General features: G+C 39.3%; 4 protein-coding genes across 5 annotated transcripts; 1 reads left to right on the forward strand and 3 right to left on the reverse strand.

Moving 5' to 3' along the window:
- Nucleotides 1-6,829: 6,829 nt before the first annotated feature.
- Nucleotides 6,830-8,555, reverse strand: LOC105188523 (mitochondrial fission process protein 1). Its single transcript, XM_011150037.3, has 3 exons — nt 8,170-8,555; nt 7,843-7,970; nt 6,830-7,761 (listed from the first exon to the last, which is right to left on the reverse strand). Exons 1-3 carry the CDS (start codon nt 8,222-8,224, stop codon nt 7,447-7,449), a joined length of 498 nt encoding a protein of 165 aa, XP_011148339.1. The 5' UTR covers nt 8,225-8,555; the 3' UTR covers nt 6,830-7,446.
- Nucleotides 8,556-9,077: 522 nt separating this feature from the next.
- On the forward strand, nt 9,078-10,845 carry PIG-L (phosphatidylinositol glycan anchor biosynthesis class L). Its single transcript, XM_011150038.3, has 5 exons — nt 9,078-9,610; nt 9,749-9,830; nt 10,111-10,307; nt 10,380-10,510; nt 10,580-10,845. The coding sequence occupies exons 1-5, from the start codon at nt 9,292-9,294 to the stop codon at nt 10,718-10,720; spliced, it is 870 nt and encodes a 289-aa protein (XP_011148340.1). The 5' UTR covers nt 9,078-9,291; the 3' UTR covers nt 10,721-10,845.
- Nucleotides 10,846-11,011: 166 nt separating this feature from the next.
- Nucleotides 11,012-15,822, reverse strand: M6 (neuronal membrane glycoprotein M6). Of its 2 annotated transcripts, XM_011150040.3 has the most exons (6): nt 15,297-15,822; nt 15,030-15,219; nt 13,713-13,849; nt 13,445-13,627; nt 13,182-13,332; nt 11,012-12,998 (listed from the first exon to the last, which is right to left on the reverse strand). In XM_011150040.3, the coding sequence occupies exons 2-6, from the start codon at nt 15,031-15,033 to the stop codon at nt 12,685-12,687; spliced, it is 789 nt and encodes a 262-aa protein (XP_011148342.1). In that variant the 5' UTR covers nt 15,034-15,219; nt 15,297-15,822; the 3' UTR covers nt 11,012-12,684. The 2 variants fall into 2 exon arrangements, with proteins under 2 accessions (XP_011148342.1, XP_011148341.1); XM_011150039.3 differs by lacking the exons at nt 15,030-15,219; nt 15,297-15,822 and adding an exon at nt 14,138-14,267.
- A 1,225-nt stretch (nt 15,823-17,047) lies between these two features.
- On the reverse strand, nt 17,048-21,451 carry SAK (polo like kinase SAK). Its single transcript, XM_011150041.3, has 11 exons — nt 21,229-21,451; nt 21,040-21,135; nt 20,357-20,570; nt 20,161-20,273; nt 19,879-19,971; nt 19,525-19,806; nt 18,909-19,445; nt 18,427-18,732; nt 17,800-18,072; nt 17,543-17,725; nt 17,048-17,382 (listed from the first exon to the last, which is right to left on the reverse strand). The coding sequence occupies exons 1-11, from the start codon at nt 21,280-21,282 to the stop codon at nt 17,203-17,205; spliced, it is 2,331 nt and encodes a 776-aa protein (XP_011148343.1). The 5' UTR covers nt 21,283-21,451; the 3' UTR covers nt 17,048-17,202.
- Nucleotides 21,452-22,025: the final 574 nt, after the last annotated feature.

The following is a 22,025-nucleotide window of genomic DNA, read 5'->3' on the forward strand; positions in this document are numbered from 1 at the left end:
CGACTCGGACGTGATCGCGCGGTCGACGGACGTTGTTGATTCCACGTCCAGCGACTTTCGCGTAGGAAGATTGTTTCTTTGCGTCGCAACTCTCAGAATCCGGTGACCAGTGTGACAGTTCAGCTATCACCGACGGCGCTATCTCCCGACTTCTTGACGTCTCTTGTCAAGCGCGCGACCGTCTTCCGGATCTGTCGCCGAGGACCGCGAGAAAACGAGGTTCGCGTCACGTTTGTCTCATGCTGTTTCCGGTTCCGACACTCCGATAGTGCCTCGCAACGACGGCGAGGCAGCCGAAAAGCGAAGGATTCCTGAGCGGCGATACGAGTCTCTGGCCAATGACGCCTCTCGCTCTTTACCTTTCGAGGGGTTGATGATGCCGGCACGACACGGCACGGCACGGCACGCCACAGCACCGCACGCCACGTCAACGTCACGGCAGCAGCAGCGGAGCGAGCACGACGATGACGCGAGCGCGCTCGCCTCGAGTTCGCCAGCCAACTGGCTGCACCTGCGACGTCGGCAACTACCCCCCCCTGCCTCTCTTTCAGCAACCCCCGGCGCGTCGTTTCTGGACTCGCACGAGCCGACGCGAAAGCAGCTACGCCCATTGGCCACGACCACCGTTGCTGACGCTGTACGCCAACGTTGGATTGGACAGGATCAGGACACACGGGCGTAGCCAACACGGAGCGCCGCCAGACATGGCCGTGGAATGGCTGCGGAGCAACGTTCAACTTGGAGAGGCGCTTCTGTCGTTGCTACTGCTGCTTCTGCCGTCGCCGCTGCTGCCGCTGGCTGGCTGATCGGCCGGTCGGCCGGCCGCCGGCCGGCTGGCTGGCTGGCTGGCTGGCTGGCTCTGGCTAGCTGGCTAGCTGGCTGGCTAGTTGGCTGGCTGGCTAGCTGGCTGGCTAGCTGGTTAGCTGGCTGGCTGGCTGGCTAGCTGGCTGGCTGGCTGGCTGGCTGGCTGGCTGGCTGGCTGGCGGCTGGCTGGCTGGCTGGCTGGCTGGCTGACTGGCTGGCTGGCTGCTGTTGTTGTTGCTGGAAATAGGCTGGTGGTGCCGCCGCTGCCGCTGACGCCGACGCCGTCGCCGATGCCGACGCCGACGCCGCCGCCGCCGCCACCGCCACCGCCGCTTACTTCTCTTCTCGTCTGACACGCTATCGATCCCGCTTCGCGGGAGACGAGAGGGTAGACTACCTCGCGAAATGCCACAGGTTTCAGGGAATCTTTACCTTTCGCGCCCGCGAAGTATGTTCCCCCTCCCCCTCCCTCCTTCCCTTCCTCCTCCTACTCTGCCTTCTCCTTCTACCTCTCTCACTCTCCGCCCACCGCAACTCGCCGCGCCGCTTCCACTTTGCCGTTCTATCTGCTTCTCTGCATCTACTTGTCTCTCTCTCCGTCGTACATTCACTCTCTCTTTCTCCTTCGCTTCTGTATCTAGGAGCAATTCGTTGTCTTCCTCCAGCCAGACCCGGTATCGCCCTTTCGCGTATGAACATCTACGTACCGACCAGTTCTCTCCTGTGCCCGCGTTCTCTTTTTATACAGTCACCTATCAGAGGCTCCCTTTTTCTACCTCGTTCTACCTCATCAGCTTATCTTCTTCGTCGTTTTTCAGACATTTCCGTGTCTTCCTCCTTCTGACACAATATCCTCCTCTCACACGTGATCGCGGCGGCTGCGCATCCTTCTGCTTTTCGTTGGTCTGTCACTTGACCCGCCCTTCTTCCCGCTTCCTCTATCCTCTGCATCTACTTCATCAGTTTCTCTACATTTCTTCTCGGCAATCTTCTTGTCCTCGTCAGTCATCTTGTCGCTTCACTCTCCTACCCGTCCCTCCCTGCCTGCCTCTTCCTTCCACAGGAGCCCGCAAAGTTCAACTTTATTCTTACCTTTTATCATCCCGTCGTCCTTCCTTCCTCTCTTTTCAGCCGCTTCTTTGTCCTCCTCTGCCTGTCGATCGCGCCCGTTCTTTCGCGTGTACCGCCTTCCTCTTGCTTCCTTGATCGTCATCCAACATCTCTCCACTCTCCTTTTTTCATTCTACCTTCTGTATCTACCCCGTCATCATCTCTTCTCCTCTTCTCCTTTTCTTCTCCCGCCTGTCTGCTTCTCTTCTCTGGTTTTCTTCCCTTTCATCTGTCACTACGTTACTCCTCCGTTCCTCCCAAGTCGTTTCTTCCTCATCTATATTCTCTCTTCTGCTTCCCTCTCCGTCTACTTTTATTATCTTCCAACTTTTTCCACCTTCTATTGTATTTTCCATCGTATTCCACTTGCCTCTCGCGGTCTTCCTCCACTATTTTAAATTTTCTCCTCTTGCTGTACGCACGTCGGCACGAACGTGCGCGATCGTTTATAATTCGCGAAATACAGCGCGTTATCGCGGGAGTACTCGCGGGAGGCTCGCGCCTTGCGCGAGCACTAAACCGACACGCGCTCCTTTCTATCGATTAAAGGACTCGTCGTACCATTAACCGAGTGGCCGAATGCTGCTGCGACAGCTTCCTCTCGTGGAGCGAATTCCGAATCCATAAGGTCGAACGATGTGGACGGACGTGTGTTGGTCTCAATTTTACGTAATTAATTAACACATCTATGATAAAAATTTTGCACACACGGCCTGCTACGTGGATTGAAGTTCACATCTCTTTCCATCGTCTGTCTCTATTAGGTAAAAGATTAACCTGTAGATTTATGGGATTTAACTCTTTGTAACATTGAATTGTTACTTTACGCTTAATATTTTTATCGCCTCTGCTCACTTTTACAGGTAAATGTTTAATTATCGGCAATTATATAAATGATTAGAGATGACTTTATACGAAGCTATATCATTGCCGTGCGGAGGACTATAGACTCGCGGAAGATTTCCGCCGTTACGATTCGCCGCAGCAGCACAGCCAATATCGCGAAGATATTTCACGCGAATCGGAGATAAACCGGCAGCAGCCGCGCCGTCATCTTCCTTTTACCGCGTTTCGTCCATCTTCTTAATCAGGACCAGCGCACGACTTAATGGGCGTCTCTCTCTCTCTCTCTCTCTCTCTTCTTTCTCTCTCTCTCTCTCTCTCTCTCTCTCTTCTTTCTCTTTCTCGTACGACCGTAATTCGCCATAATTAGCCGTAAAGAAGTGGCTTCTATAAATTATATTGTTGCGCTCGGTTAAGCTTATTACGAGGGTCGAGGGCGACGGACTACCGAAAAGCTAATTCGAGATTATTACGGGCTCCCGTGAAAAATCGTCCGCCGTTTAGAGGTGCCAATTCGTAACGGCAGGACAAACATCGACCCGGTTGTCGCATCCTCATTTCTTGCCAGTCGGAAGCCGCCGGTGGCGCAGGCCAAGGGCGAGAACGAACACGAGCCCTAATTTCGAGATTTTTCGAGAACCATCTAATTCACTATCATCATACAATTTGCCGCTAAATCGAGATTATATGAATCGCTTTTAATTCTATGGCAAATGGTATGTAATATTAATCGTAAAAAAGCCTTCGCGTGCGAACGCACACACGCACACTATGTTACGGGGTGTGTCGCGCCCCGCATAAAATCCGGGCAGAATTCAAGACTTAATATCCGCTTTTTTTTTTTAACGTCAATGAATTCCGCGATTATAGTAACAGCGGGTGGTTGTGCCCGTGGAGATTGAGTCATAATTAAAAACTCGCCGCCCAAAGAGGGTATACTGATTGGACGCAACGTAACTACTTCCTGGATCTCGGGATACTTAGTGGAGCGAGTTGAACTAAGTGGAACGAGAGCCAGTCGGAATAAGACTTTAATTGAAAATCCAAATCATCCACCGACCCGATTCACTCGCCATTTCTATGCAATTAGCGTATAATCGCACCGGTGTAACGTTCATACGACTAATTTATCTATTTCAGCAATAAATGACATTAGCCTTAACTACTGGACGGACAATCAGTGCCAGAGAGAGAGAGAGAGAGAGAGAGAGAGGGAGAGATACATATATAAAACGCAGCGATAAGAGGCGACGTGTTTTTACTACAAATTCGAATCAGTCCTGTTTTCGCCCTACATACGTTTACGGTTACCGTGCGTACCATAGGCGCATAACGTGCCACGATTCTAATGCAATTCATCTATTACGGCAAAAAACAAACGCCGCGCTGTCGGTGCGGCACGAGGATTAATAACGCCTAACGGCCGGGCAATCGTTGCTCGGGGGGAGGAAAAAAGGGAAGAGAGCAGAAGGAGAGAGCACGACGGAAGCAGGGAGCGCGTTTTCGACCGCCCGGAAAGCGTGCGGCCGCGGCCGTTTCTAAGACGCGGCCATAACTGACTATTTATTGCGGGGATTATCACGGGCTTCTGTCTATTCGACGATATTTACGATCTCCGGCCGCCGCGCGAGAGCGCGAGAGCGCGTATCGGCGGCCGCGAGAACGGCGAACGAACGACTTCATTGCAATTGCGCGCCCGGGGGTATTATGGTTAGTCGCGCGCGGGTATTTATAGTAAGGGCTGTTATTAGCGCGGTTAAAACTTTACGGCTAGAGCTGCCTCATTTACGGCCGAGCGGCGCCGTAATCGCATAGTTAGAATTATACGATTACGAGAGCCGGGGCCGGCCGGCACACTATATTATCGTCGATAGCCATTGAAATTCTTTACGCGCGCCCCGTGTAATTCTGCACGAGCGTCAGAGGTAGAGGTTGCGCGGGCAGCGCAGGGAGGCAGGGTTAATTAATAATTATCGAACGCGCGACGTGTCGTTAAGAGGCGAGCGAGTAGCTCTCTCGACCGCACGTGCGCTCAAAGTTTGGCGCCGCGCCGCGCAACGCGCAACGCGCGTTAAGAATCGCGGTGTTAACGTTAACGTGTTACGTGTTAGCACAAGATACTTTGATCGCGCGGTCGAAAGTCCGAAGCGAGAAACAGAGTCAAAATAATTTCATTTTATTGAATAAATCATTAATCGATGTATGATTGATTAAATCAAAGTAATCGATTGAAACAATCGTTATAATCACGGTTTACTCCATGTGAATTTTGATTATTTTAGTCAACCAATATTTCAATCGATTATTCAACACCGCTTAAAAATCCCGCTTTGCGGGTGCAAAAAATATTGAGAAAAATTCGCGTGCCTCGAATTTTCAAAGGCGCATTTGTCTAACGAACGTGAAGAAAGCTCAATACTTACGTCATCCTAAATGTGTATTTATGGAAAGGTGCAGGCATCATCCTCGCGGCAGAAATCACCGGTGTCCTTCCTCATCGCGGCGACAAATTGCACACGGAATTTTCCAGCCGCTTCCAGCGAGTTATTTCGTCGGGCGAGAAGAGAGACCATGGTGATGTTTCCGCGAACGAAGAAATACGATCACTTCTTCTTGCCGCTGACTGACGTGGTGATTGTACGTACCTACAACCGAAAGAAAAAAAATATATATGTCACAAGTGTGTGACAGGCTGTTCGTTCTTCCGCAATATCAGTCCTTTGTTCAGCAGCCGGCGCGACAAGGACAATAAATGTGCCAACTGATTCAGGAATTACGCGTCGTCGGTGTACTATGCAAGGATTATAAAGGATTTACTGGCGGTTTGCGGATTTTCCATCTTCGAAATCGCAGACTGATTCCGATATTTGAATTTTCGAATTTCCGAAAATTATCCACGATCTATCAACATGAGAGTACCACAAATTATTTCAAATTAATTCCCTTAAATGAATTTTCATTTTGATTTATTTCGAAAAAATTTAATGTCAAAAGAATTGAAATAACGTTATATCGTTGATAATATTACACTACTTTTCCAAATCAATACCAATTGCAATATATAACATTATTCGAATATTGTTGGCATTCAATTTATGGCAAGTAGATTTTGAACGTTTTTCAGAAATATATCCCAAAATTTTTTAATTCTCTCCTATTCCATTTTACGAAAAAAGAACGTCGACTCTTCCGTTAAAACATTCAGGAAGAAAAGACAAAATTTAATTCCATAATAAAAGAATTGCAATATTTTTGAGTAAGTGTTTTAAAATATATGTTAAAACAAATGTCATGTGTGTTATTTTTTTCACCATCATTATTTATATGATATAATTATATATTTTACATATGTCTATATTTTATATCATAGAAGAGACCTTTAAAATGACTTCGAATCACTGCTATAAAATATCACATTAAATACGAGAAACTATCAAGTCTAAAATTCTTAAAATCAACCCCTGATCTCGCGAAAATCAGAAATTCAATCTCGCGAAACGTTACATGTCAACCGCATTTAAATCTTCATTTTTACGGAAAATACGTGACGTTATCTTTGATAGAAAATTCCGTTCAAAGGAAACGTCTAGTCGGTCTCATTGATGTCTTAATGCGGAACCTGCTTGGCACGTTCTTAAAAATGTATACCGATTATAATCGCATTTATCACGAGCGCGGATTTTAGATGTTGCTGCGATAGTGAGGGGAATTATAGTAGAGACTGAGATAATATCACGTAATCGGCGCTACTTGCGTATAATTATACTGCCGCCAACATGCTATCATTTTTTGCACAATACATTTTCATGAAACGGGTGTTACCTACATCGCAGTTATTATTAAACGCCAAGCACTGCGCCGTAGAACCTTTCGCCGCTGACGCCTTTCTGACTACTTGCGAAACGATCTCTATTTCACGGAAGCCGCCTAAATTCTTCCAATATACATCGTGAATAAATTCATTTTGGAAATTTTACTTCTTATTAATCTATTTCATCGAAAATCGCGATTTAACACACCAATTGGGTCAATTGATTACACAGTCAAGTGACGATAGGATAACGTGTATAAGGAATGTAGAATCAATTATTTATTCAACAATAACGGCACCAAACCGGCGCTCAAGGCGACGCTTAAAATCGTAATGTACATACAGAATCATATAATATGTACATCATAACAAAAATATTTAACGCTCTAATAATTATATAACAATGTATCCTAATCTAATATCTTGTGTTGTTTCATTTTAGAATATACAGGCAGTAATACTTTTTATTGTGTCTAAACCAGGAGAGGTCGCAAAGTTTCCTTACATTACTTTGGATCAATTTGTGCACATCTCAATTTTAGTAAAAGTTTTCTTCTTTAAATAGACAGCTTATTTCATGTTGTACTGTCATCTTGTATTTCATGTTATTCGGAATTTTATAGAGTAATTTTATAGAGTAATTGGTAAATGTAATAGTAGGCAAATGTGATTATTTTATATCCCTTGATAAAATATAATTCGATTAAAAAATATCATATTACTTTGCATTATATTGTTGCGCATTAATAAGGCCTTTTAATTATTTTATGTCAAAGATGAAGAACACATTCTTTCATATACTTAAATACTTTTTGCTTAGACTTGAGAATGACCTCTCTCAGGTTAATAACTATAAGTCTCTAATGTGCTATGTTTCATTACTCATGCTTAATTCCACATAGCGGTGCTTTTGGATGGTATCCAGTATATTTTCTATATGTTATATCCATAGTCCTTTCCACAGCATGATCTATAGGATGGATTATGAAAGGTATGGACACTAAGCCGACGATTGTTGAGATCCAAGGTTTCCTCAGAACCACATTTGTACTTTTTCTCTGTGCAAACTGAACTGCTGCACAAATTCGATTTATGGTAAAACCAGGAACTATTATAGATGCAAATGCCTGCCATATCAGAGTATCTGATGTGGACAACAAGACATTTTTATTTCTTTGTGAGCTGGTATCAACCTATAATTACCAATTATCAACCAATTATCGATTACTTCAGTAATTATCATTAATTAATTAAAGTTGTAAGTCATGACATACTTTGTAGACATGTGTACCCTTGTGAACAGTGTCGGCAAGCACATATCCACTTGACACCGCATAACTGAACCATACAATAGACTTTGGTACTAAGCTTCTAAATGCCTCGCCAACCTCGTTCGCATAACCTAAAGGAATATAAGTACTTGGTCAGTTTAACAAATGTTGATACATTATGTAATTTCCTTGTAATATATAATATCATTGTTATGCAACATATTGAAAATTAAATATAGTTTCACTGATCTTATTTTACATATGATTAGAAAATATGACAGAAACATAGAAAATCTCAATAACAGCATATAATAAATTGCTTATATTTACCTAAATATCTCACATATGTATCCCGGTACAAATCCACCTCTTCCTGATTCTTCATTACAAAATTTTTAAGTTTTCAACTACCTTTCGAACAATGACATAACCTATAGCAATTTGCCACAATGACTCTTCGAAACGCTCAATGTCATATCAATTTTTAATACATTGACATAACCGTGATATATTCAATTATGAAAAATACATCTTTTTTGTCTGTTTTTTCTAAATATTTAGAGTATCTTTCTCCAGAATAACGTAATTTACATTCCGCTTAAGAAATTAAATATCACAAAACAAATTACAAATACGAATATAAATTTTTTCTTTCTTTCTTTCTCTCAACCAGGTGTCTAAACAGAATGCAACTAATGTACTCTAGGGAATTTTGTGGAATCGATAAACTCGCAATACGATATATATCGAATTATATATCGATTTTTGAGTTTAAAATTCCAAAGTCTGTTAAAATTAGCAAATTATATCAGTTGTAAAATAATTATTGCAATCAATCCCACAATATTTTGTATACTTATGCACAAATTGTGTTTGACCTCTCAATATCACACTCATGCTGTTAAATTATTGATATAATTATAATAAAATTATATGATTTATACAATTATTCGTATTAATTTACGAATAATTTAAGAGCTTTTAAGTAACTTGGAAATTACAGATCCATCAATATACCAAGCCTAACCTATAATTCAAACTTTCGATCGCAGATCGTTAGAGATAATATTCATTTGTTATTCCAAATAACGATTATCGTTCAGAAGCTAAATGTCAATTCGCACAATCATTACTTGTAATTCTACATGTTACATACTTCTCCATCATCTTATTTCCCTTATTTCTCCTACTTTTTGCAAATGCCTGCCTTATTCTTCTTCGTTCTTCATGTACTGTTCAAAATGTTTAGAATGGCGACCGCTCTGATCGTCCGCTTGATAGGTGACATAACCTCACTTTTAGTCGTCTCGCGATGACGAGATGCGCGTTCTCGCTCGCGAGTGATAACTCGCGACGCGATCGGCTAGGTATGGCGGGGCCGTAATTAAATTTTATTCATCATCAGCGATAAACCGCCAGCGTATGCCGTTGAACACGTAGCCGTTGTCTAGGATGATGATCGTCGACCTGGACTACACGAGGCACTACTTGAGCCTGCAGATCAACGAGATCGTCTGTTGGTGGTGGTATTATATTAGAGAAATGTCGTGGCAGCTGCTGATCGCCCTGTTGGCGTACCTCTGTGTCTGTATCTTCCTCTATACTCTTCTCAAAAGAGTGGGCCATGCTGCCTGGCAACTACCAGGTCCACCTAGCAAACTCCTTCTGGTCACTGCTCATCCCGATGACGAGGTGATGTTCTTCGGACCTATGGTCTACTGGCTAACGCGTTCTAAGGTCACAGAGATCTACTTGCTGTGCTTATCAATGGGTACATGTCTCACCAGTGACCTATCCTAGACTCGTGTCCAGAATCATAAGCGCATGATATGTAATACCAACAGGAATATTGACAGATTAAATGTCACTCAAATGCTGTGTCTATTGATGTTTACCAGTGTGCTTGCAGGTGGAGATAGAAGGAGGATAGATGAGCTGTGGGCCTGTGCAAAGGTCTTAGGCATCCCAGAGTCTAATGTAACAATTATTATGTAAGTGTGTTCAACAAAACATCACTTGCAAGCATTCACATTTGCATTATTTACGTGTGTAAAGATATATCTTGTAGGATCATATTTGATTTTGATTGCATATTAAACACTAAATGTATTTGTTTAATTTTGATATATATACATGTCGACCATATTTCTTATGGCAAACTATATAAAACTAAAGGTTGAACAATTTTATTTAGTGTTAAATATGCAATAAAAATATGATAAGACAATAGTATCTAACTCCTCAATCATAGTTTAATAAACAAATGCACAGGAGTAGCGAGTTACCAGACAACCAGGCTGTACAGTGGCCAACAGATGAAGTGGCGGAGAGTATTTTACAATACATAGAGATCTACAAGATTAATGCCGTCGTAACATTCGATAAATATGGTGTAAGCCGGCATAAGAATCATATCTCCTTGTACTTTGCAATTGCTGCATTGTGCATAGAGAAGAAAGTACCTCCTTGTCAGTATCAACTCACTAAATTGCTATGTCAAATGTATCATCAGTTCAATCTAATAAATTATCACTTTTCAGATTGTAAGTTATATGTGTTAGAATCCGTTAACATAATCAGGAAATACATTCAACTCCTGGACTTGCCCATCAGCTTACTCTCAGCCCCGTATTGGTATCTGGTGACACGCGAACAAAGGCGTATAATCAAAGTATAGCGTCATAGCGTTCTATTTTGTTAGAGAAAAATCGTTAATTGAATGTGTTTTGTTTTGTTGCAGAAGGCTATGACTGCACACAAGTCTCAATACGTGTGGTACCGGAAATTATACATGATTTTTTCGCGATATACATTCATCAATACCCTCCAAGAAGTCAGCGCTCTCGATTTGGAGTTAGATCTCCAATTTGATGATGACTGAACACGTCCACGAACAAATATTTGTACAAAATATGTAATTAACGATTATTCTGTATATACTTTGTCTACCGATAAATACACTAATTAATGTACATTATATACACAATGAAAATCACATGAAAGCTACGGAGACTTTTGAAATACGTGCAGGAACGTACCTTAAGCAGGAAATATTTTTTTATTCGTAACTAGTAGAATATACATCGTAGTTATACTTCCAAACGAGAATGCGGCACGTAGCTTTCCTGTCTATAACAATAAATCAGCTTTTTTCCCTCGCAAGTAGTGTGTACCGTCGTTTTCACCTTCTCTATTACAACCTTTCGTATAGGTACTACTACATCGCGTGAATCCAAACGAAATGTCTCATTTGATATGTACTTGTCAGGTGTGTAAGTGAATGTATGTTGTGTATACGTGTGTATAATAAAATCTACTTAGAATAATCATAGATGAAAGTTTGTGTTCTCTTCTAAATTTGAGTTGTGACACTTTACGTAGGTCGATGTTCATTGTAAGTTTGACATAGGTTTACCTTCATTGTCAAATTATTTGAGCAAGTGATAATATGTCACCAGTCGTATTTACGTGATTAAATGTATACGATTGTTTCAATCGCATCTCAATGTTGTAACGCATATGATATAAGTGATCAACTTTTCGCCGAACATTTTCTTATAGCCCTTCCTTTATATTCTTTTTTCTTTTATAGTTTGGCACAATAACGTGCATAGAAGAATTTCTCTCTTTCTCTCTGATAATCTATAGCAGAATCTGTTTTTCTTTACATTTCGAAAAAATATATATTGCTCTGTTCATAACAAGTCGATATTATATGTATATGAATAGAGTAAAGAATCTACGAATATATAGATATATATAGATATTCTTCCATATGCACAAAATTACAGCATTTTTTTGTAACATTTAATTCCCAGAGAAAATAGCGGAATTCCCTACTGCAGAAATCTTTGTAATTATCTTTGTAATTGCACAAACGACATAAATATACCTTAATAAGCATGATGGGAAAATATTCCATAAAATAGTTCGATTAACGATTATATTTAAAAACAATTGCGATGCACGCAACAGTCGTGTCATTTTAATATTTGATTAAAATATCTTAACGAATGATTGTCTCTTTTATTATTATTCGATTAATTCTTTATTTTCCCAGCATGCTTCAAATATCTGGAATGTAAAATATGTTTTACTTGTGTGTGTCTCTCTTGTTCTCTTTTTCTCTATTATGTAAACGTATGTATATATATATATATAAAAAGAGAAAAATCTTGTAAAAAAATCTCAATACCAAAAAGGTCATAAATAGTTAATTCAGTCCGCGAAAATGGTTATAGCCTTAACACCGACAGATCAGATCGGCAACAATTAGACGTTGCAAATACTTGCATAACACTTATAGTACACGCACACAGCGCATTTGTGCGTATACCGAAATAAAATAAAATGGCTATATACCCAGAAAGAAATCGTGCGCCATAATCTCGCACGTTGTCGGATTCAAAGTACCTATAGTTTTTCCCTAATATTACATACTGAAGGCGAATTAAGGAAATATCGTCATAGAGATGTAAAATTTTCCCTTTCGGGCAAAATTTCATGATCGACTTGATTTGCGCTTCAAGACGAAAATTATACGTACGACAAATTTAATAAAATTCTCTTCAGCTTTCAGTAAGATGAAATAAATTCTTACACGATGTCAGTTAAAATGGACGGCACAAAATGTTCCCGCAAGATCCTCCATGATCGAGTAGACTACCGCGGCACATAGACCGACGAGCGGAATACCGAATTTAGGTACATAGAGAAAAGGAGTAGTACCACCTGGAAGAGATTTCCAATCGGGCGCAAGGATTCCACGTGTGTCCCGGAAGGCAACGGAGAGGGACAACAGGCTCCTTACAAGGGGTTCATGGCGAAGATCTCGCGGGCCGTATCCTAAAACCTATCTTTACCGCGATGAGAGCCTAAAGTGCCCATTCCTGGTTGAGATGAGTCCGGGTCAGCTGCGTCTTGCAAATACTGCAGCTCCTGCAGTTCCTGGAACTTCTCGTGATCGCGTATATGTGCGTAGTTGGCCGACAGGCACATGAGATAGTGTATTAGGCTCAAAATCACTAGCATGGCTGCCACTGTCGCCAAGATGAACATCACCTCGGCTTTTTCTACAAAGTCCTTGCAAAACAGCTTAACTTCCTGCGGTTCGCATACTTGCATATCCTGCACCCGAGTATTATTCGGAAATAGAAAGCCTAAAAATTAGAATTATATGAAATTTCGACATTTTATTAGTCTTAAGCATAAAACAAGAGATAAAATAAAAAGCAGCTATGCTTTACAATTATGAAATAAAAAAGAATACACATTTTATACTTAAAAGAGATATCCTAGTTCTAAAGTGTACGCAACTCTAATCAGCATGTATAAAAACTTACTGAATTGAGTAAAATCGATGCAATCATCAAGAGACTGGACTCGCGGATTGCTGCACAGACCCCAGAATATAGTAAATATTAGCGTGGTAATAACCAGAAATGCAAATATCAGAAGCCAAGCCAATTGTAGGATATAAATGATAGTCATAAACTGAAAAGGAAAAATACATCACAATACATCGTTAAAATAACTCTCAGTTGTCACATAATCTTTTTTGTTGATATCACTGAAAAATATGAAGACTTTTACTTCAAATACTTACGACAGCACAAGAGATACGTCCACCCACTCTAGATCTCCATGCACGATAGACTTTGTGCCTTGTAGCACCAGTTGCAAGACACCCAACGCACAAAATCATAAATCCTAAAGCTGCCATACATGCTCCAATGGATGCAAATACCAGTTGCATTGCTTCCAACCATCCGAGGTGCAGATGGAATACCTAATTAATTCATTTTGTAACATAAGATTTGCAAAATCTTCAAAATATATTCTAGAACAGTCTAATAAGCAAATAAATGATTTACCTGATCCATCATAAGAGCACATAATGTAGCACCTCTATACATAGTACCGCAGAAAATTCCAACTCCCAAACAACACATTATGGTCGCTATGAGAGTTGCGTATGGCACTCTGGCCATACATTCGTTACACATGTTCCCTGAAAAAAAAAAGCAGATAAATTACAATGTATTATCTTAATTATAGTGATATTGCAATACTATATATAAATATATAGTATTGCAATACATATAATCGTAAATAAATTATGTGATATATAAGTATATGTAAATAACACACATTGTTGCATAATAAATTATTCATTAATAGATAACCAAAAATAGTTAAACAAAAAATGTTGCAATCTTTGCTGTAGTTGTATCTATTATGATAAAATGTATCTTGTACTTTCATTATCTATTTTAATGCTATTCACAAATACACTTACTACATGTTCGTTCCTCCGTGTCAAGACCATGGAGACTACGTTCAGAAAATCTGTCTATACTAACATTACTTGCAAATTGGTTACGCAGAGGTAAACTTTCCCTGGCATGTAACTCACGTAGTCTAACCATTTTGTAATACAATCAAACAAATTATAGAGTGAATGACTAGATAATGAAAGTAAAGAAGAAATAACGTAGGACACGTAATGTAATATGGGCGTGTTGATAGTGACTAAATTGACAAATGACGATGATGACTAATCACTTATCTATATCTATAGGAAAGTCAGATAACGCTAACCACATGCCGCGATATATGTGCGGTATCAGTTCATTCACAAACTTGACAGCGTAAACACGCCGTAGTAGCTTAACAGAAATAATTAGAGCGTGACGTTTATTATTATCGACGTCCGTAATTATTTCATCATTCTGACAGAAACATCTTTCGAAAATAGCATACGAAACAGAAATTCTATGTATTACGATTTTTACATTATGAGGTTAGTAATTAAATTAGGAAAAAAGATACGGTAAAGAGTTAAATCAACTTAACAAAGGACAATTGTACCGATTAAGCAATTAACCTCGGTTGAGCAACTTTAGTACTTCCTGTCTTTCAATGGACTATTAATACGCTAGCACAAGCTTTAACCAATTTTCTATTACTTTTCGTTCGTATAAAAATGGTTACAATTTATCGATTAAACATCATTTATCTTTCGTTAATGATCGTATGATTAAGGACCACGTAATCAATTTTATAGTCATTAATAACCACTTAACAGTTCGTTAACAATGATTTATCAGTTCGCCGACATCACGTAACGAATAATAACAAAAAAATGAGAGTCGCATGAAACATGTATAAAATTAATACAACAGACTTACCCATATTTATAACGCGTCTTTCCCGTTAAGGTTAGAAGTGCTCGCGGAGCAACAATGGACAGCGCCCGTTCACGTTGCGAATTCCGCGATTACAGTATGGTCCCAGGAAAGCGTCGTTAATTAGCGCACTGCAATTGCACGTCGCTCAACCGCGGCAGCGAAGGGCATATTCAATTAGCACTCTCGATCACTGATCACAGAAAAAGAAATAATTTACAAATGTTCTAAACTCGATGTAATAGATCAAACTTCGGGAATCTAACTTACGGTATTCAGATTTTTTCTTGACAGATACACTTCGCGTCACGTCACTCGCTTGTTTACTATCTGTCAGAGTCACCCCGAAACAATAGTCTGACAGTCTAATCAATCACTTGTGAGCACAGCTTCCGGCTCCACAGATAATCTCTGCAGAACAATCTTATCGATTTTATCACGCACGTCTGTCGAGAGAGACAGTGGCTTGGGGATTATGAAGGACAGTTGACTTCTGTATGGAACGGTCACGGGGAACAACGGTTCAATATGGCGCATACAAGCACGCTTGTGACTGGGTGAATGGGATCGTTGCCCTCGCGGGGGATTGTAGGGCGCGTCGTAGCAACCGCTCACTGGAAAACGTAATTCCCTTCAATGGAACAACGTCCCAGGATCGATAGGAATGATAATGACCAGCTATGACCCCGATTTGACAAAGTTACAATGAACGGTAACGCAAGATACTTATATCTCTGTCAGCAGCTCAGATAGATCTTAAGAACACAATTTATCTTTTCTCACAATTTTTCCGAGCCATTGAGAAACTGACGAGACGTGTAATCTTCTCGTGTAATTTACATTATTCTTGATAAAATATATAAATTATCACATTTATATGTATTTCTAATTGCATTCACGTTCTAATTGAGCCATCTCTTTGTACATTATTAAGCTTTATCATTTTTCCTTAATCATTCCTTTCAGCTATACTTTCTACATTTAAACAAATTGAGATAGATTTAAATGTTGTATAAAAGATAACAGTATAAAAAGTAAAGCTAATGAATGATCTATTAATATTATGACCATTGGAAAGTTGTTACAAATATACATAAAATATGAAATTATTTATATAATATATATATACAGGATGTTTGAAAGCTTATCATACAGACGAAAGTTGGAGATAGATTGGGTGTAGCCGAGAAGAAAAGTCACGTACCATAATGTCAAATTGGCAATAGTTATCGAGTTATTAATTTAAACATGTGAGCCAATGAGCGCGTAGAGAACGCTGGGCGGCTGCGGTAAGCACGTAAACATTTGGTATAGGCGGAATCAACGAGCGTCGATAGGCAAGCGCGCGCGGCGAGAGGCAACCGTAAGCGACATTGGCTCATTAGCTCATTGGCTCACATGTTTCAATTAATAACTCGATAACTATTGTCAATTTGACATTATGGTACATGACTTTTGTTCTCGGCTACACCCAATCTATCAGTACACAAAATATTAATGATCATATTCCGGACACGCTGTATATATATATATGTATATAATATGTTTTACTCTATATCAATTTTAAATGTATATTTAGGCGTCTGTAGATGTGCTTCATTATTCAGTTTAAAATATAAAATATTTTTCCTCTGTTAATATCTACTATCTATCTATTTTTGCTTTTAACGAGAGAGGTAACAAATTTTGTTTCATAGAGTTTTTTTATATATAATGGAAAAAATTTCCAATTCTCATTTGTATAAAAATTATTTTCAGATCTCTCGACAATAATTTGCCTCTTTCTAAGGTAAAATTGTCTAAATTTGAAAATAAATTTCGTTCCTTAAATAAAATCTTTCATCTCCATTAGAATGGTTAGGCTTATCTTTTTTTTATCTTTCTTCTTATGATTTTCTCTAGCTAGATTGAATATTTATGTATACTAAAACAAAAATTCTACCCCTTTGCATACAAAGATTCTTTGCATACAATCTATACAATAAGTCACAAGAGCAGCAGAGATAATATAATCAGCAGCTCTTTATTATTGTATACTTAAAAAAAAAAAATTAAGAAACTATATTTTAAAATTCGTATAAACTAATTTACAAATATACGGTAAGTTTGCGGTCTATACAGACAAATGCGATTTCTCAGTTGTAATATACAAAATATTCAATATTTTGACATGGAGCTACCGAATGCCTTTGTGCTTTGGTTGAATGAGATACTTGATGACCGTCGGCAATTGACGCAGTTTCTCTTGTACTGAGTACGGTACCTCCAAATTTTGTTGGCGATGTTTATTATATCGTACAACATCGCCGTTATTGCTTTCGTATGTAAAACCGCCGCCATGATTTTGCGGATTCATCTGCAACAAGTCACGATTGTTGATAAAATACAACAATACAAACCAACATTCCTATCATTAAATAACCTGTTATTAAAGTAAACTAAATGATAAACTACATTATATAACATTCGATAATTAGAGAAGATTAATGAATTATTATTACGTATATATAACTTACAGTTAAAGCGGATCCATCCTTGTAATCAATCCTAATATCTCCGGATGTAAATTGCGTAGCAAAGCCGATACCTGGCACTGCTACTTTGTCTACATTATTATTAGAACTATGTATGGAGTTCGTTTTACGCGACCTGGAAGTCACTGTCGAGACGACGGAGCAGGAAGCGTCAAAAGATGGTAACTGTAAGAAATTTCACATCTCAGAAATGGAAAAATATAATTTTTCAATTTATAGAAATCTTTTTCGTTACTTACAATGGGAGTACTATTCGTACGCGAAATGTTTTCCTTTCCCTGCAAGTAGGGAGCATCATTCAGAGCCGCGGTAAGCCTCCGTCCGATTATCGCAGGAAAGCAAGGATGACCAGTAGCCGCTTCTAAAGATGCCAAAGTGGATTCCAATAATAGGCAACGCTGATAGCACTCGGAGTAATGTTCGTAATAATTCTCTAGATGCGCAGGAAACTCGCCTTCAATAAACGTAATATTGTCCTCAGTGATCTTTACAACACCGTCTTCTCGGACAATCTGTAATTGTACACGAATATAAGAAGTAAATGAAATAAAGATATAAAAATAAGATAAAATATAAACATTAAAAAAATTGCATAAAAATATATATTATAATATAAAAATTAAAAATGGATGCAAATTCTATGCAATGATCAAGAAAAATTATCTTGAATGGCTGCTTTTAAAAATTTATCCAAATTATTGTATTGTATTTGTAATTATAATGTATTGTCATTATTTATCATGTGAAAATTACTGACTTTTAATATTCTATATCGCTCTGACGTGACTATTTTATATTACTTTATATTATATTATAAATATTATATGTACAAGTTAGTGTTATTAGAAGATCACTAGCGAGCGTACTTTCATTCCATTGTAAAAGTGCACTTCACAGTTGGGCTGCGGGCCGTTTTCCATAAATAAGCACTTTGAGCGCTGAGTATACAGCGTCAACTTGGAAGTCTGCGCCCGGACCAATTTCACGAAAAGAACAGCGTACATGTATTTTCGATGATGACACGCCGGTAAATTTTCATATGAATAAATACTGTCGGCACCTCGGCTAGGTAACGGTGGCGGTTGCGAACCCACTTCTAAAGCCACGTGCGGTTTATATAGAACAACTCGCAAACCATCGCCCGATATTCTGCACACCTCATTTATCTTTTCCTGCAACATCCAAATTGTACAATATTTGATCTCTTTATGAGTGAGAATATACGTAGTATTATATAAGAGATATATACCTCACGCGTTGCTACATCTTTTCAGATATCGTTATATTCCTCTATGTGTAAAATATGTTTTTACACATATTTCAACTATAATATTACTGTTCATCGTACCTTGCCATTTTGACGCTTGATGAACTCGGTGCAAACTTCTCCGTTGTCCAAAATAGTGAGAATCGCAGTCTTCGTCCTGTGTCTGGTAGGTTGCAATCTATTAGTGTTCAAAGGGGGAACTTGCAATTTTTTGGTTGCTTCCTCGGTTGCTTCCGAATTATGATTCTCGACGCTTTTCTCCCTTCGTTTGTGTCTTTCTACTTTTTGCTTGTTAAAGTCATGCGTGTCGTAATGTTCGTTCTGCGGAAATACCTTGCGGGGCAATGGAACACACGGCAACAAAGAGTTCTCCTTCGCGCAATAATTCGCATATTTTGCTCTGTAGCTCGCGTGCGTTTTCACAATGGGTTCCGATAACGCTTCGCTCCTCACGCTAACCATAGGACCATGCGCCCCGTTCAGCATCATCGGCATCGTAGACATTCTCTCCTCTGATCGAGATCGCATTCTCGGGCGACCGTAGGAGGACAGTGTTCTCCCGACCCCAGAATCCACCATACCGTCGGTCAGGAAACCTTTGCCCGCACCATCTCTTTCCTTTGTTATCGTTGTTAATAATAGAATAATCATTTAAATTATATTTGATATCTTAAATACGCTTAATGTAATAACTTACGTTATGCAGCCTATTCTTTTCTATGTTCGTTATGAACGGATGCTTGATGATATCTCGCAGGTGTATCCTGTCTTTTGGATTTTTCTTCAGTAATTTATCTATCAAATCCTTTGCGTTTTCCGATAAATAGTGTGGCATCACATAGTCAGCCATGACCACTCTAGTTAAAGTACTTTTGACAGCGTCAGTGTCAAAGGGTGGTTTGCCCACCAACAAGGTGTACAACATACAACCTAAGCTCCAAACATCCGCTTCCGGCCCATGCGAGGATCTCGTCGCGACCTAAAAATATCCCACATGTTATTGCAATCTCCATAATTTCACAATCCACCGTTTTTCACAAACAATACTTACTTCGGGCGAAATGTAATTTGGAGTGCCACACATGGTCAAGTGCCTTTCATCTGGTCTACTCAGTTGAGTGGCTAATCCGAAATCCGCAATTTTCTGAAGGCACAGAAATAAAGCATGTTGAACAGATGTTTTAATCTTGGCATTCTCATCAAATTTCAGATATTTTCAAAAATTTGTCTCTTGAAAGTTCTTTATTCTATTTTAATATATACTTAAAAATATATAGCTTTTTTTATCCACTTTTTTCTTACTTTATAAGAAACTATATATATTTCTACGTACCACTTGCATGTCTCTGGTCAAAAGTAAATTAGCTAATGACAAGTCTCTGTGAAGTATCTGGTAAGAATGAAGATAAAGCAAACCTTGTACAACTTGTCTGATTATACGGGCAGCTAGAACAATACCTTTTGATTATAATAATCTGCTGAACATTTTTATGACATACTTCCTTCATACATAGATAATTTTTACATACCATGTTCTTCAGGCAAAGTCTTAGAACCCTGAGCTTTGAGGTAGCGTTGAAGCTCTCCATTATGACACAATTCTAACACTAGATATACATAGTTTGTATCTTCGAAACACATGTATAGTTCCAAGATGGATGGGTGTTTTAAGCGTGAATGAATATTTACTTCCTGATTTACTCTACTCACCATCCCAGCAGCTTGCATCATCTTTTTGTCGATCTATAAGGATAGATAAACAAAAAAGATAAAATATAAATGAACCTACTATTTTATCTCAATATAATAAACTTCATTTTCACATATTGTTTGCAAATAATGTTTTTGTTTTATTTTGTAATATTTTTGTTATTGATACAAGAAATAGAGTAAAGTAATGGTGCAACAACAAATGTTAGATGGAGATATAATTTACTAATCAGAAATTCAACCTATCCAAGTACCATAATTTTAAGAATTGATATTGGTCAAAGTATTGTTTATCCAATATCTCAATCCTTGGCCAAGTTCAATAAGTAAGTTTATATCCACATTTTTTTCAGCTGAAATTATATTTGTCAAAGTTGAAGTTACTCTGCTTTAAAACCGAAACCATCAGCCCATAATGGACCCAAATGTAGCCGGATATGATTGTAGCGTCTCTGTAGCAACGAGAAACGTTTAATTAATTAAATATAGATAAAAGTATCACCATTTTAATCGCAACATCCGTATTGCTGCGGAGACATTTTGCCCGGTAAACGCAGCCGTAGCCTCCTTTACCCAGTAGATTCAACACTTCGTAATCCTGAAACGAAAAACGGAGAATTCATGTTGGTGGCGCGTTGTTACGCAGCAACAGGAGGATGCGCAAACGTGCAATAAGATTTAAAAAGCTAACCTCAATATGCTCGCCGAAGCCCGCCGAGAGCGCCGGCATGATCCGGGGCTTCATGCCGCGCTAAGGATCGCTCGTTGAGCGTCGATGAGCACTCGTCACTCGCGATAATGTCCGTTCCGTTATACAAAATCGGCTAACGCCGATGGCACATACCCGCACGATACTTTATTCAGGAAACGGTAAATACAAACGACACGACGCCCCCGCCATAACAAAACTGACGGATCTCTCGGATTGGTCGAATTTCTCAATGAATAATCAGAGTCATCTGCAGAAGAACGCTGCATTTAATTGCCGCGCCGCTTCGAGACACCACCGATGATATCGTTAATGCAGTTTGCATCTCCATTAGGTCTGTTCGTTTTGTCTGCATTGCTGAACTGGTGCATTAAGTTGAAGTGAGACAAACGTAGGTTTTCTCAGGCCTATTGACTGCGTTTAGCAGAAAAAGCTGTTTTGTAACTAATGTAAAATTTGTGAATCTGATTGGCGCTGTTGATCTCGGCTGAATTTAAGATTACATATCAATCAGATTTACGAATTTCACAATAGTTGCAAAAGAGCTTTTTCTACTGAATGCAGCTATCATTAATTACGTCTTACGTTGGAATCCTAGATATTCACGAACATAACACAGAACGAATTATGCTTTGTTCTTTTTGAACGTTAACTTAATTAGACGCACGTATCCCATTAAACGCGAGTATCAATTAAACGCTAAAAGATTAAAGGGCTTATTTCTTCCCATTTCAATATCTATTTTGTATTACTCTCTTGCAATTAGGATAAAAAGTAAA

The sequence above is a fragment of the Harpegnathos saltator genome, unplaced genomic scaffold, assembly GCF_003227715.2.
Source record: "Harpegnathos saltator strain DR-91 unplaced genomic scaffold, Hsal_v8.6 scaffold115, whole genome shotgun sequence".
NCBI lineage: Eukaryota > Metazoa > Arthropoda > Insecta > Hymenoptera > Formicidae > Harpegnathos > Harpegnathos saltator.

What these genes read in the sequence shown, in the direction of transcription:
- LOC105188523 (XM_011150037.3), bottom strand. Translation starts at nt 8,224, where the DNA reads ATGAAGAATCAGGAAGAGGTGGATTTGTACCGGGATACATATGTGAGA. An exon ending in TACATATGTGAGATATTTAG is followed by an intron (nt 7,971 to 8,169) that starts GTAAATATAAGC and finishes ATATTCCTTTAG; the next exon opens with GTTATGCGAACGAGGTTGGC. An exon ending in AGGGTACACATGTCTACAAA is followed by an intron (nt 7,762 to 7,842) that starts GTATGTCATGAC and finishes TGGTAATTATAG; the next exon opens with GTTGATACCAGCTCACAAAG.
- PIG-L (XM_011150038.3), top strand. Translation starts at nt 9,292, where the DNA reads ATGATGATCGTCGACCTGGACTACACGAGGCACTACTTGAGCCTGCAG. An exon ending in CTTGCTGTGCTTATCAATGG is followed by an intron (nt 9,611 to 9,748) that starts GTACATGTCTCA and finishes GTGTGCTTGCAG; the next exon opens with GTGGAGATAGAAGGAGGATA. An exon ending in TCTAATGTAACAATTATTAT is followed by an intron (nt 9,831 to 10,110) that starts GTAAGTGTGTTC and finishes ACAAATGCACAG; the next exon opens with GAGTAGCGAGTTACCAGACA.
- M6 (XM_011150039.3), bottom strand. Translation starts at nt 14,267, where the DNA reads ATGGTTAGACTACGTGAGTTACATGCCAGGGAAAGTTTACCTCTGCGT. An exon ending in GTGCTCTTATGATGGATCAG is followed by an intron (nt 13,628 to 13,712) that starts GTAAATCATTTA and finishes TGAATTAATTAG; the next exon opens with GTATTCCATCTGCACCTCGG. An exon ending in GACGTATCTCTTGTGCTGTC is followed by an intron (nt 13,333 to 13,444) that starts GTAAGTATTTGA and finishes TTTCCTTTTCAG; the next exon opens with TTTATGACTATCATTTATAT.
- SAK (XM_011150041.3), bottom strand. Translation starts at nt 21,282, where the DNA reads ATGAAGCCCCGGATCATGCCGGCGCTCTCGGCGGGCTTCGGCGAGCAT. An exon ending in CAAATTACATTTCGCCCGAA is followed by an intron (nt 19,807 to 19,878) that starts GTAAGTATTGTT and finishes GGATATTTTTAG; the next exon opens with GTCGCGACGAGATCCTCGCA. An exon ending in AGGATGGATCCGCTTTAACT is followed by an intron (nt 17,383 to 17,542) that starts GTAAGTTATATA and finishes GACTTGTTGCAG; the next exon opens with ATGAATCCGCAAAATCATGG.